This window comes from Lycium barbarum, chromosome 8, assembly GCF_019175385.1.
Source record: "Lycium barbarum isolate Lr01 chromosome 8, ASM1917538v2, whole genome shotgun sequence".
Taxonomy (NCBI): domain Eukaryota; kingdom Viridiplantae; phylum Streptophyta; class Magnoliopsida; order Solanales; family Solanaceae; genus Lycium; species Lycium barbarum.
This window is the reverse complement of record NC_083344.1, coordinates 115010676-115026013: the sequence shown is the minus strand read 5'-3', so window position 1 is coordinate 115026013 and position 15338 is coordinate 115010676. Positions and strand designations below refer to the sequence as shown.

At 38.6% G+C, this 15338-nt stretch overlaps 1 protein-coding gene across 1 annotated transcript; it reads left to right on the top strand.

Annotated features, from left to right (window-relative positions):
• The first annotated feature begins 5254 nt into the window (after positions 1–5254).
• Positions 5255–5815, top strand: LOC132608179 (cold shock protein 2-like). The gene has a single exon (XM_060322249.1). The coding sequence runs from the start codon at positions 5255–5257 to the stop codon at positions 5813–5815; it is 561 nt and encodes a 186-aa protein (XP_060178232.1).
• Positions 5816–15338: the final 9523 nt, after the last annotated feature.

Below are 15338 nucleotides of genomic sequence, written 5' to 3'. Positions count from 1 at the left end.
CTTGGACACAACAGGCGTTCGTGTGGTTTTGAGCCTAGGAGGAAATGATTTGGTTTCAATTATGTTTTTATAATCGTACCCTTACTTAGGGAAATACTCCGGGTTTTTTGAAGAATAAGGACAAATGTGTCAATAATTTCTATTGACACTTATTATCTGTATTTCTATAATTCTTGTTTTGTATAAATGTTTGTCGTAAAATTCATTGATTACTGTCAACATATGTACAAATACATCTAGTTTACAGTAACTAAATCATCAATAATTCATGAACAGAGGTTAAACAATCATTGAGATTAAATTTGGTATTATAACATACTTGAGTAAATAACTGTGTATGTCTGTTAAAGAAACTTAATGTGAATACTTGAAGATTGTTTTTTTGTTCATTCAAACATACAGCAACCATATAGTATGTGGATTACAAGAACATTAGTTTTTTATCTCAAAAAAATGATATGTATTTTTAGCTGTTAAGTTCAAAAAAATTATGTATTTGTAAAATACATAGTTTACAGATGTTAATGATGTCAGTATTTGAAGGCCACTTTTTGATATTGAATGAAATTTTCTTGTTTCCGAATAGTATGTTCAACAGTTAAATAATTGTCAACATTAATAATAATCTTAAAACAAAATAAAAAAAATTGCACATTCATTTCAGAAAATTATAACCCAACATCAATCTAATACATCTAAAACAACAAACTAGCTACTAAAGAAAAATAAAGAACAAAAACATTGTTTATCCTAACATAATTGTTCAAACATCATGAACATCAACAGTGTTGTAATTTATCTCAGTCCTAATTGGTCTGGATGGAACCTCACTATCACTCTCAGCATTGTTGGCCAACTTGACTTCGGCGTATCCCCACAAAAGAGTGTCATATCTCGTACGCAGCATATGTGCATCAGTATTATCTGGTATATTCCCAGCCGTGATCAAATACTCAGCATATGCTGCCACAAATACACCACAGTCCCTATGATAAAAAGGGATATACATGTTAGTTTTTAATACTAACTATAATTAAGGATAAAAAATGTTGTAAATATTTTTTGTAATGAAACATACATATAACAGAATGTATTTGAAAAGAGTATTAAAATGTATGTTTTTATAAATCTATATGACTTATCTATTTGGATATAAATACCATGTATGTTTTTTTAAAATATTTATGTATTTGTGTGAATAGACTGATGCATCCTACATGTATTTGTTGGTTAAAATAACTTTTTAATTTGGAAATACTTACATGCTACCATATTCTTGCTGAGGCAGATTTTCAATATAAACAACATCAAGGGTATCCATCTACCCCTTATCGTTAGAAACTGTATCCTTAACCAAACTGAGACGTCTTCGATTTACAAAGAATCCCGACATATTAAGAAAATGTGGCAGTAATGTGGCCAGTTTATCAACTTCAGTCCTCACAATTGCTGCGTGCCGAGCAGAATGGTACGAGTTGTAAACATAAAGACGCCTGTCAATTTTTTTATTCATTTAAAAAAAAAAGAAACAGGAACCAGAATATCAGTAAACATGTATTTTTTGTAATATTTAAAAGACAAGTGTTAACCAAAAATACCTGTCCAAGAATGACAAAACAACCAACACCCAATGATTTTCTTCTTTTATGTTGAATGGTATTAGCACATTGTCAACCGTATACCATGGCACATTCGCAAGTAGTCTGTGGCCCTTGACATAATCGATCAAAGTAGACTCTTCGTTGGCAACATCGGTCTGTGTTCCGACGTTGTGGAATGCGTGATAACAAACATCAAAGTGTTGCTTGAAAACACAATCAACAGTGGTGAAAGTGTAGTTGTTGTTCATGTCATATTTTCCTTTCTTCCGAAAGTAGTAGAATATGACGTCAATATGCTGAAATGATTCAAAAATACATGGGTTAACTTTAGATATGAATTAGTGCATATTTTTGGTAATTAAAATTGTTATAAAAATTACCTCATCATTCCACAACTGACCATCCATTGACAAAAGGTAAAACCAGTTCTTATCTTTAACAGTTGGGACAACAAAATCGTATTGGACACCATCTGTAACAACCCGTTTGGTCATTTAGCACTTTTGGACTCATTTTCGTTAAAATACCCTTTCCGGAGCTTTAAATGGTATTCTTGACTTGCGGAAGCTGGTGGCACGATGATTTAATTGACGGGTACTTTTGAAATATATTTATTTAATATGTGTGAATAGCTTCTTTATAAGAATATGAGTTTCACACATATAAGGTATAAGTTGGTAAATATAGTATTTGACGGATTGGATAATTTTTAAATAAAACAAAATGGTTAATTGAATAAGTGAAATAGGGAGGCTATTGTGGTAAAGAAGTGGGCCAAGCCCATTACCTATTCTGGCTGAAACCACGTTGTAGTGGTTGTGGGGATAAAAATATTAGGGTAAATGAGATTTGACTCTTAAAGAAAAATAAACAAAGGGGCTGCTCAAGAGGTTTTGGCGTACGACACAGTGATTAATTCACTGGTTTTAAGCTTCATGTATTATTTTCTGTTAGTTCATATCATGCACTTATTTATTGATTATTATATAGAGGCCTTTGGAAAGTGCATAATTTATTTAATGAACCAATGATTTGGAAGATCATTTGATTACTATTACTAAGGGTTTTTTTAAGAGTAATTATTGATGTCACTAGTAACTAAATTGCAACATACAAAATGCAGAGAACAACTAGTTTACAATCTATATCTCGTGCCTATTGCTGTTACTTGTATCATCATTGTATTATTACCTATTGCTATGCACACTTTGGACGTATCTTTTCGGATTGCTAAAAAGAAAATAAATGAATTGAATTAGGAAAGCATTAACCAACAAAATTTAGCAAATGATTAGGTAATGATGGGGGACTAACTAACGGGGCAATGAGAGGTTACTTGGTGGGATGCATATTTTTATGATTTTTAAGTGAACTGCTAGCATGGAACGTTCAGATAGTGTTGATGTTAAAAGCTTCCGTATTTTCACTTTTATACAGAGATGTAGTAATTTTCTTCCATGTTTAGTATTTTTGGGATGTGATAATTAATCAATTGGATATTCATAAATTGTATTGAATTATATGCACACCTTCAAATTCACGACAATTAAGATTTTGAGATAATTGAAGGTTTTAAGTCCTAGTCTTAAGAATTTAGGATTTGAGAGCTGGAGATTGAGAGTGATTGAAAGCCTCTGAGGTTTCTGCCGGAGAGCATGAGTGGTACATGGACTTCGCGGGTCCCCCATGGGTTATGACTTTGAGGCACTGCCCTTAGCATGTGTGTACGAGAGTGGAGTGAGAGAGGTGACTGTTGCATTGCATTGCATTCATTCACTCATACATTTTACTGATCATCTGGTGAACTATATCTGTCTTAGTTGATTTTATGATTCCTTTACACTTTACTTGTGTATTAGATGTGACCATACTTGTTTGCTCTATGTGCTACTTGTTAGTTTCCACTTCTTCATGCCTTATCTAATCATTGTCGGCCTATGATGCTTACCGGTACTAGTGTTGTACTGATACTACTCTTGTTGCACTTTTTTTGAGTGCAGAGTACGATCCAGGCTCCAGTTCTACACCCCGTGGCTGATACGCGAGGGTGACATCTTTCAGTCATTCAGGGTGAGCTACTTGGTCATCCGTGGCCCCTGAAGGATCTCCTCTATTTATTTCTGTTTTTGTATTCGACAGACAATATGTAGCCTTCGGGTATTTTCAGACTTATATTCTATACTATGTTAGCGCTCTTGTACCCTTTGACCAGATTTTAGGGTTGTCGTGACATTTCTAGTTATGATAAGTATTTAAGACTTGATAACTTATTATTATTTAATTTCTCGTTTATTTAACTTGTTATTAGTAATGTGGTTCGCCTACTCGGAGGGATAATGTAGGTGCCACCACGACTCGCGAATTGGGTCGTGACAAGTTGGTATCAGAGCTTATAGGTTAATTGGTCTAATGAGTACAAGAGCAATGCCTAGTAGAATTTTGCGGATTGGTACGTAGACGTTCGTACCCATCCTCGAGAGGCTACAGGACATTTAGGAAACACTCCACTTCTTTTTCTCTTTTCGTGCTAGTTCAATCCGATTGGTATCTGGTTCATTCTTTTCGTGCGAGATTATTCAGATTGGTATCTTAACCTCATTTCTATGTTCTCTCATAGATGGTGAGGACGCGATCGACCGATACTGGAGGACAGGAGCCTGCACCTGCACCCGCATCCATACCCGTTGCCCAAGCAGCTGTCCGTGGGCGAGGCAGGTGACGTGGCAGAGGACGTGGCAGGGGCAGAGGCCGTGTAACTAATCCAGATAGGAGCCAAGCACCAGCACCTGCTCAGGACCCTGACAGAGAGTTGACTCCGGAGCTTGACGACATTCCGGAGGAGGAGATTAGGGCTGCTGAGGCATAGCCTGGGGTCGCTGCTACTCCTGATTTTCAGAAGACTGTGTATTGAGTGTTGGGGTAATTTGAGTGTTTGGCTCAGGCGGGCATGATTCCAGTTGTTCCAGATGGCTCACAGACTAGAGTGGGAGGTCATACTCCCGATGCTACGGTTGCTCCAGGATTTTGGACATCGAGGGTATTGCCGGCAGCAGTGGATCCCCGTATTGATGCTACTCCAGCGCCTGATTTTGCTCTAAGGCCTATGGATGGGCCAGTGTTGACCAGTGAGGAGCAAAAAATATTCGAGGGATTTATCCAAATGTCTCCTTCTTGGTTCTATTGTACTCCCGGGGAGGATGCGTATGAGTTTATTGTTAGCTGTCATGAGATGCTTCATAAGTTGGGGGTAGTGGAGTCTCGCAGGGTCGATTATGTTTCTTTCCAGTTAGTTGGGGATGCTAAGCCGTGGTGGAGATCATACATGGAGCGTCTACCAGTTGGGTCGCCCACCTTTGACCTGGACCCAGTTCTACCAGGTGTTCCTGGAGAAGTATGTCCCTCGTACCCTGAGAGACAACAGGAAGGATGAGTTTTCGACATTGGAGCAGCGAGGTAGATCGGTTGCGGAGTATGATATCAGATTTCTCGCTTTGTCCCGTTATACGACGGCATTACTTCCCACAGAGGCTGAGAGAGTGAAAAGATTTGTGAAGGGTTTGGACCTTCCGCTTCGGCTGGCGACCTTACAGTTGGAGGCTTCTGGGGCCTCATTTCAGTCAGTAGTAGAGCATGCCAGGAGGGTTGAGTAAGAAATGGGTCGGGCACATAGTGGGGGTGGCGACAAGAAAGCTCATAGATTTGACAGTTTCGGAGGTCCTATTAGAGGTGGGGGACACCATGACAGGGTTCATCATCATCCCTACAGCCGCCCCATCCAGTCATCACTACAGGCTTTAGCAGGTGGTTCTTCAGGTTATAGCGGGCACGGTTCTGAGCAGACTTCCCGAGGTTCTTACTCTCGACCTTCAGACCGCGGAGGGTATTCTGGTTCTTCTATGACAGTTCAGCAGCCTATGGCCAGAGGAGCATGTTTTGAGTGTGGTGAGACAGGGCATTACGCGAGAGAGTGTCCTAGATCTAGGCAGGGTTCCAGAGTTCAGACATCTAGGCCTCCAGCACTGCCAGCTAGAGGAGGAGGATATTCTGGTAGAGGGGGTTCGCAGTCGGGCAGGGGTGGCCATCAGCCTAGCAGAGGTGGTCATCAGTCTGGTAGGGGCGGCGCTCAGTCCGTGAGAGGGGGATCTCAGGCAGTCCGTAGTGGTTGTGGAGGCACACAGTCCGAGGGTGGACGTGCCCATTTCTATGCTTTTTAGGGTCGACCAGAGGCCGAGGCCTCTGATGTGGTTATCACAGGTATTATTTCGGTTTGTCACCGATCAGCTTCTGTCTTTTTTGATCCAGGTTTTAATTTCTCTTATGTGTCCACCTATTTCTCTACGGGTCTGGATATGCTTTGTGTTATGCTTGATGTACCTATTCATGTCTCTACTCCTGTCGGAGATGCTGTGATAGTAGATCGGGTCTATAGGTCTTATGTGGTCACGTTTATGGGGTATGATATGTTGGGTCCATCCCCTTATTTTAGGGAAGAAAACACTTCCCTTGTTTTGAGGAAGAAAACATCTTCCTTGTCTTTGGAAAATTGTCAAGTGCTTGCTTGAGTCATTAATGACATCAATAGGTTCATCTCATACCTATAAATAGGGAAGCTTTCTCATTTGCTAAATACACACCAAATATTGAAGAAGAAAACACATCCCAAAGAGAGAAAAATCTAAGAGAAATACTCTTAGTGAAAGGCCTAAGTAAGAGAAGGTCTTTGAGAGATTTTTTAGTAAAAATTCTTGAGTGTAATTGGGATTGGGGTTGTGAGGTTGAGTGTTGTAAACATTTGTAATATTTCTTCTTTAATAAGATCTGCAGCAGCAACGTGGACGTCGCTCTCATATTGAGGGTGAACCACTATAAATCTGTGTGTGCTATTTATTCTTCGCTTGCATCACGACGTAAGTAGGTTCTGTCTAAGGAGGTTGGTATTTAAGTGGTCCAGCTGTGATCCTCCAATCTTTCCTGGGAACCTTCTTACAAAGGTCGGATTTGGGATTCAAATCCTAACAACTGGATTTGGGATTCAAAACCCTAACAACTGGTATCAGAGCAACAGGTTGTGTTGTGATTTAGAAACGATGGGAGGCGAAAATGGTACGACGCACGACATCGGTAAATTCGATGGTACAGATTTTGCGTTCTGGAGAATGCAAATTGAAGATTATTTATATGGCAGAAGGCTTCATGAACCTCTGAGTCCGAAACCAGAGGAGATGAAGCAAGCAGATTGGGATCTCCTCGACAGACAAATTCTGGGAGTCATTCGGCTAACGCTGTCGAAGAACGTTGCTCACAACGTGGCAAAGGAGAAGACCACCGCAGATATGATGAAGGTATTGTCTGACATGTATGAGAAACCTTCGGCAAATAATAAGGTATTTCTCATGAAGAAACTATTTCATCTAAAGATGATGGAAAATGCTCATGTTCTGGAGAGGCATTGACTGTCACACCCCTTTTTTTACCCGGGAGGTTAAAGTAGAAGTATGACGTATTGGAGATTCCTGTTTTTTGTTTATTTTAAGGAGTCGCCACCTAATTATTTATGGTGAATTAGGACACCTAAGTTTATTGAATTTATGTTTAAAGTTAACTCTGTTTAAGGTCTGCGAAACTTAAGATTCTAGGTAAGGGTTCAATTAGTCTAAAGGGAAGGTATTAGGCACCCTTTAAGACCCATTAATAATGGTTAACCGACCGGACTTAGGCGAATTAATTAGGCTAGGTATAACATTTTAAATATTTTGGAAGATAGTTTATAAGCGTTGCTAAAGTTTCAAAACGTAATAAAGTAATAATGTTATAAAAATATGATTTGTACAATATAATAATTTGTATGAAAAGAGACTTTAGGGACTATTAAAGGTGAATTTGAAGATATAATGGTTTTCATGTAGGGACCGAGTTTAGCGAACTTAAATTTTTGGATAAAATTGTATTACTATGACAATACCAACTGAAATCTAGCTTTATTATAAATAGGATACAAAGGACATGAGTTTCTTTTTTGTTGACTTTATTTGGTTATTTTAGACTAAAATATACATAGCTGAGTAAATCTTGAAAATAATGTTTATAAAGTAGACTTGGATTGGTATTTATATATTAGTGACATCTTGAAAGTTTTTAGGATAGTAGAAGTGAATCATGATTCTTTTAGTTCAAAATATGTAGGCATGCTATTTTAAAAAAAGAATCAATTATTCTAAGAAAGATAAATATTATGAATATTATAAATAACTTTAATATAAAAGAAGAAAATGAAACTTTTATGAAATTATTCATTAATTTTCCCTTAAATTAACTACCCATTATTAAACTAAACCTCGCTAATTCGCTAAAGTCCACCTTAACCTAAGCAAATAAAACAAATAAAGTGTTAGTCATGTAATTACAAATTAAATACACAAAAGTAAAATAAAATGGGAGAGTAAATGATTTAAAGGGCTCAGCCCATTGTGAAACTATTGCTGCTACCGCCACTGTTATGGGCCTCAGCCCAAAATATTATCCTTGGCTGCAGGTGGGCTGACCGGACAGAGGGTACAGATTTTGTTGGGCTTTAGCCCAACGCCAAATGCGGGAGATGACGATGAGTCGCTTGGATTCATATGCGAGATGCCATGCATAAGAACGAAAGAAAAAGGATTAGTATACAGTCAATAAATAGGGCTAAATATATATAGTGTAAGTTCGAAAACAAACCAATATATTAGGTATACATAGTGTATATCCAGATGTATCCCGTATATACATACCTATATCTCACAAACAAAACAACATATGATGTATCCGTATACGCTATTGGTCCTTGTGTGTTATTTACCCGTTTAATCCTATATGCGATATACCTAAGATACACACACCATAATGTGTATATCAGATGTATATCGAATGTATATTCGATTTTGGACAGGTTCTAAATCCTGGAAACTCAGTCTAAGTATCCAAATTACAGTAGGCATCTTCCAAACTCATTTAGCATAGATATCCATCATGACTCTGAACCCATTGAGATTTATTTCTAACTTCAATGATTTCTCGGTTTTATGTCTAAAAGGGAAGCGGCCAAGAACGCTGAACAGATTGAGAGACAAGAAACAACGTATCATATTTTAGCGCTCCTCAACATATCATAAGCAGTTAAAGGAAAACAGAGGGGGAGGGGGCTGTTTCTTTGTATTTAAATCAAATAAAGATGCACCAGGATGTATGCCAGTATATCTGATAAGGACCTCACACTAATCTTATCATAATTTGATCGGGTTAATCACACATTGAACAAACAGAACTAAACATGATTACAACTCAAAGTATAAGGGAAGAATTGACATACAACCCAGGAACAATTTTAAAATAAAGAAAAGTTCAGGTTTTGCAACTGGGAAACAACAGTCAGTTAAGTTTGGTTCCTATTGAGTTCACAATATGTTGATGTCAACAGATAATCATCATAGATGTGCATTTTAGGAAAGGGGTAAAGGCAAGTCAGATTGGCAACCCAAATCTAAACATGATGCAAGACAAGTGGAATATGGCTTCACACAGCAAGGATGCAAAGGTGAATACTCTCAAGTAATGGGGATGCACAGCAGCAGGCTTATCAGGGATTTAAAGTTAATAACAAAACTGCAGTTTGGTTAGGATCTTAGCACACTCATGCAGGCAATACAGGGATTAAGTTTGGTTATGGACATGTACAGGATTCAGATTGAAATCCAAGCAAGGTTACACTTCATATCATGGAGCTATACTAAGTAAAGGTGTAAACATGCTAATGTCTAATCCTACCATTTTATATTAGATAAAAATGACACCTATAACTAACACAACCCAAACATCATTCCAACATAGGCTGAAACTAAATGATAATAATATACACCACTAGCTCATGAACCTTCCCATAATCAAATGCATATTTGAGGTAGTCAAAGAAAAAATAGCTAAGTAAATAACTTGCTTTGAATTAAACAGACTCAACACCAACTGGGATCAAGCACAGATTTATTAAAGTATGGGACTGGCCAGGCTAGGCACAGATCATGTTCAAATAGGCTATGAACTAGGTAACTTCTAATGAATACATGATCGGACAGGGTTGGTGATAAGGTTACTAGAGAGATGTCATACGCTTAGATAACCTAGATAATCATACAATGAGCATATGACATGGACATCTTGTTAACAGAAAATAAAATTTAGTGAATGAAGACAGGATATGGATAATGACATACAAGGTGATACACATAGAATGCAGATGTTTTAAAACAATACAAAGGTTGAATCAAAATATATCTCCAGGTATGCTGCCTAAGTGTTTTCAGGAGCTCTGATCATCAAAATATCCAGACCAGCACAATGCAATCAAACTAATCACTTATACAAGTAGGCAGATTCCTGATGGACAGTATTCATGAAGAAACAAATACAACACGTTTTCCCACACATTCCTGAGTTTATACGACATACGAATCTACACATCTAACAGTTATACATGTTGAGTTTAGTCCATTAATGTTACTAGATAATCGCACATACAGGGCAAATCCAGGCAACTCAAAGCAGGGCCATAAATCGTGCGTGAGTCTTTATTATAGGTTGTATCTCAATCCTGTTTAAACCATATAACAAGTATTTTAAATGCCAAGCCCAGTGCTCAAGTAACAGATAGGCAGACCTATGCTTGGCTGGAGATTAACTAATGGACATACTAACCCTATAATTAATAAACCAAACCCACAGTCAGATCCAAATAGCGAACTAATCGACTAAAACAGAGCTGGATTTGGTCACATTATGCACTACACTAACAGTAATAATGTCACTGCTACTGTTTTTGTGTTAGCATTAACCGAAACAGAAAATTTAAACTTAGAGATGAAGGACAATTATAGAGATGATTTAGTGTCGGTCTGTTTTAATCATATAATCAGTATACCTAAGATATACACACCATAGTATGTATATCAGATGTATATCGAATGTATGTGCTCTTCTTACTTTGATAAACCACTGTATATCCTATGTATATTAGACCTTAAATAAGTTCTAAGTCCTGTGAATTTCATCTAATCATCCAAACTAACAGACATCTTTCAAATTTCATCCTAACGATCATTATTCTATCCTAACAACATCCAAACATCAAACAAATAGCGCGACGACGAAGAAAAAAACTACATGACTACTAAATAGCAGGATCAGCTAAAATTTAACCAAAAAGCAGAAATTAAAGACTAGAAGTGATAAATGTATCGAGGTTCACCTGTTTTGTGCGCAATGAACTGAGGCGTCGAAGTCGTCGAATCTACACTCTCGTTATGAATAGACTTGAACACGAGCGAACCTCAACTCGTCTATGCTTGGAATTGAAATTTAGTAGCAGAGCAAAAATATGGTTTGCTATTTTGAATCGCTACCCCCAAAGTGTTAAGGCTTAAGAATATTAATGTTTTCAGAGGAACCTAAGTGGCTAAAAAAAACAGAATTCCCAGCCCAAAAATTCTTAAAATCGTGTTCAATCCCTTTTTCTATTTGATTTCCGGGTTCTTCTCCATTTGTTTTGTTTCCTTTTTTTTTTTCTGAAAACCTGAATCCCAATCCCCCAAAGACAACTCCTCCCCCTTTTTCCTGAAATCCCCCCCTTTTTATAGGATTGCAATTGGGATTTTTTAAATGGAAGAAGAGCGTGTGAGAGAGAGTAAGCGGGGAACAGGCGTGGTGGAAGTGTCAGGGAAGATGGCAGAGGTGTGGGTGTGGGGAGAACGTGAGGAGAGAGACGAAGAAGGAGGTGGTGTCAGAGGAGAAACGTGGGTGTTGTAGAGGTTGACGATGAAAGAGGGGTGTCAGGGGTAACGTGGAGGGAAGTGAGAAAAGGGAGAGGAAAGTGAAGGAGAACAGGGGGAGACAGGGGATGGGGTGGTGTGCGGCGGAGTTGGAGGAGGGAAGGAGGCGGAGAAAAAAGGAAAAGGGAGAAGACGATGAAGGAGGCGGAAGTCGAAAGAAAGAAAGAGAAAGGGGATTAGGGTAAAGAAAGGAGAATTGGACCGGGTCGGGTCGCGGGTAATGGGCTGGTCCGTTTGGGCTGGCCCATTAATTTAAACATGGTCTGAAAATGTGGGTTTAAAATGTGGGTTGGGTATAAAAATGTAGGTTATTTATTTGGATAGGGAATAATATTGTATTTGTATTTTAGGCCATTAATTTGGCTGAAAATTGTTGGTCCTTCCTCCGCTATTTTAATTATCTTCGGGCTTCTAATTTAGTGACTAGTACAATATCTATTATGTGAAGATAAATAGTAATTAGTGTATAGAAAGTAAGGATTTTACCAAGTGTTGTCTTGTAATTAATTTGATGAATCCGAACCCGAAAACGAGACGATGACTAACCGTTTGAAATTTGTGATAAAGTAATGCTTATAATGTTTAAAAATAAGAGTAGTGAAAATAAAGTATTTAGTTCGTCATTAAATTTAGAAGCCCGAGTAAATAAAATTAAATAAAGGAGGGACAAAATTGGGTGTCAACAGATGCCCCTCTTCGACCGGAGATGATGTAAGAGTCTTCGGGCGAAGAAGTTGACGTAGTAGCCAATTTTGTTTGGACCAACGAATATGAATTTATAAGATATGGGTTAGGAGAATTGGTGAAAATATTATGAAGGCAAAAGGAATTGTGGTCGAACCTATTGAGCGAATGTTATTTATGGATTTATGATTTGTAAGGGTTGTAGACGGGTGACGAGAATGTTCAAGAATGGAACATATGCTTATAGCCTCCTAATTATAAATGTGGCGCGCAACACCTTTAAGTAGGACTCTACTAGGCACGATGTACATTCTCTAAAAATGCCCCAGTGTTGAGTTATGGAGACGCTGGGGATGTAGAAAGGAATATGAGATTGTGAAAAAGAGTAGATTCAGTAGAGTTTTAGCGGTGAATATGAAAGAAATTTTTGGATAACCTACGTAGCACATGTTTATGGATGTAGGCGGAGTCGAGTTCGAGAGTAGATTCGTGACCTTTGCTTGTGAGTTTGGTAATCCTCTTCAGCAAATTTGCCCCAGTTCACTGCGTAAGATAAAGTTCCACGTTGTGTTGCGTCCCTGCAGGTTGTATTTTCTGCCAAAACTGAAATTCATGTCAAAATTAGTAATAGAGTTGAAAGTGTAAAATTGTGAAGAGTGTAAAATGACAGTAAATATGAGCGTGGGAATGAAAGTGAAGTCGTGTGGCTAATGTTGTCTCTGATTGTCTTCAGGGACTTGAATGAATGTGTGATGCGTATGCTGAGGATGTGATAAGGTCTCTAGTCGCGGTTGAAGATGATAGTGATAGAGCCTCCGGCTATCTTCCGGGACTCGATGATCTGCGAAATTTTAAGGTAAACTCGTTAAAGTAGGTAAAGTAGATGATGAAATAAAGAAATGAAGTAAGGAGTAAAGTAAGTGTATAGCCGTTTGGCTTATGCAGGTGAGGCCGTGTAGCCATGCGATATCTCCGGTTGTCTTCGGGGACTTGATGTTGTGTCTATCTCCGGTTGTCTTCGGGGACTTGATGCTGTGTCTCCGGTTGTCTTCGGGGACTTGATGTTGTGTCTCCGGTTGTCTTCGGGGACTTGATGTTGTGTCTCCGGTTGTCTTCGGGGACTTGATGCTGTGTCTCTGGTTGTCTTCGGCGACTTGATGCTGTGTCTCCGGTTGTCTTCGGGGACTTGATGCTGTGTCTCCGGTTGTCTTCGGGGACTTGATGTTGTGTCTCCGGTTGTCTTCGGGGACTTGATGTTGTGTCTCCGGTTGTCTTCGGGGACTTGATGCTGTGTCTCCGGTTGTCTTCGGCGACTTGATGCTGTGTCTCCGGTTGTCTTCGGGGACTTGATGCTGTGTCTCCGGTTGTCTTCGGGGACTTGATGATATTCCTGTAAAGTTCAAGGTAAAATCGTTAGAGTTGATGATGTGTAGCCGTCTAGCTTATGCATATGAGGCAGTATAGCCAAGTGATGCCCGGTTGTCTTCGGGACTTGATGATCTGTCTCCGGTTGTCTTCAGAGATTTGATGATGCGTCTCCGGTTGTCTTCGGCGACTTGATGATACATCTCCGGTTGTCTTCAGAGATTTGATAATGTGTCTCCGGTTGTCTTCGGGGACTTGACAATAATTCCTGCAAAGTTCAGAGTAAAATGGTTAAAGCTGGTAAAGTATATGATAAAATAATTGGTAAAGTATGGAGCAAAGCGGTAGAATGGCCGTTTGGCTTATAATGTTGATGGCATCGTGACAGGCTGAATTAATGACACGGAATCCTGATTTAATTCGCCTTCAACTTCGTCAACCTACAAAAAAACAGGTATATAAAGTCATAAAGTTATTGTGATAAAATAAAAATGAAATTACAGATAAAGTTGGAAATAAAGTCGTTTGGCTTTTAAGGCGAGGCCATAATGAGTCAAATGATGCTTTTGGCCCTGATTGATAGACTTGACCGTCGATCTTGCGGTCCTTTAATTCCTGCACTCAAAGAAAAATTCTTAGTTTGGGAGGGGGAAGTTGATTCGTGTTGACTCGAATCTTGACGTTGTTGGCGCTCCATTTGTCTTGTTTGTTTGGATCTTATGATCTCCGTACAAATCTCGGTAGATGACCAGTAGTGAAAATGATTGAAAGAAAATATTTCATTTGAAAGGTAGGTATGTAAGTATATGTATAAGGAAATGTAACTATATGTATATAAGTTGTGAAATATGTATATGTAAATGTATGTATGTAAGGAAAGATATATATGTAAATATATGTATGTAAGTTGTAAAATATTTCTGCCAACTTCAGATTGTGATACTTCTGAAACAATTGAAAAGTCATTTGTCTAAAATACTTCCTGTCTGGTGACCTTAATCTTATCGATGTCCAACTCTTCTCTTGTCTAATCTTTCAAAATATGCCCCAGTTTTGATTCCGAATGGTATACTAAACCTATGCTATGGTGTGACCGAACCTTGTATAGATTGCCTACGTATCCGCCAAGGAATCAGGTCAGAACGTAGTTCGTGAAACATAAAATGGTCTGAAGTTTTCTAATAAAGGGACCGAACCCGATGTGGATTGCCTACGTATCCCACCGAGGGAATCAGGTCAGCGTAGTTCTGTTATATAAATGGTAAAAGATTTGTTGGATTTTATCTAGGTGTGACGGATCTATATGTTGATAGTGTACGAATCCCGCCGAGGGAATCAGGCCCTGTGTGGTTTTCTTTGATTTTTCTGTTATAGCGTAACCGAACCTTATGTGGGCTGCCTACGTATCCCCCATGGGAATCAGGTCAGCGTAGTTTGTACGGATAAGATATTTTGGTTTTTTGGTTTTTTTTTTTTTTTTTTTTTTTTTTTTTTTGGTAAAGCAACCGAACCCTTTGTGGGCTGCCTACGTATCCCACCAAAGGAATCAGGTCAGCGTAGTTCGTATGCATGCCAATGGGAAAAATTCTAACCTAGTATGACCGAGTCCCTATGTGGGCTGCCTACGTATCCCACCACGGGAATCAGGTCGAAACGTAGTTCGTACGCATAAGATATTTTGGATTTTTTTTTTTGTTATAAAGCAACCGAACCCTATGTGGGCTGCCTACGTATCTCACCATGAGAATCAGGTCAGAACGTAGTTCGTACGCATAAGATATTTTGGATTTTTTTTTTGTTATAAAGCAACCGAACCCTATGTGGGCTGCCTACG

What these genes read in the sequence shown, in the direction of transcription:
- LOC132608179 (XM_060322249.1), top strand. Translation starts at nt 5,255, where the DNA reads ATGGGTCGGGCACATAGTGGGGGTGGCGACAAGAAAGCTCATAGATTT.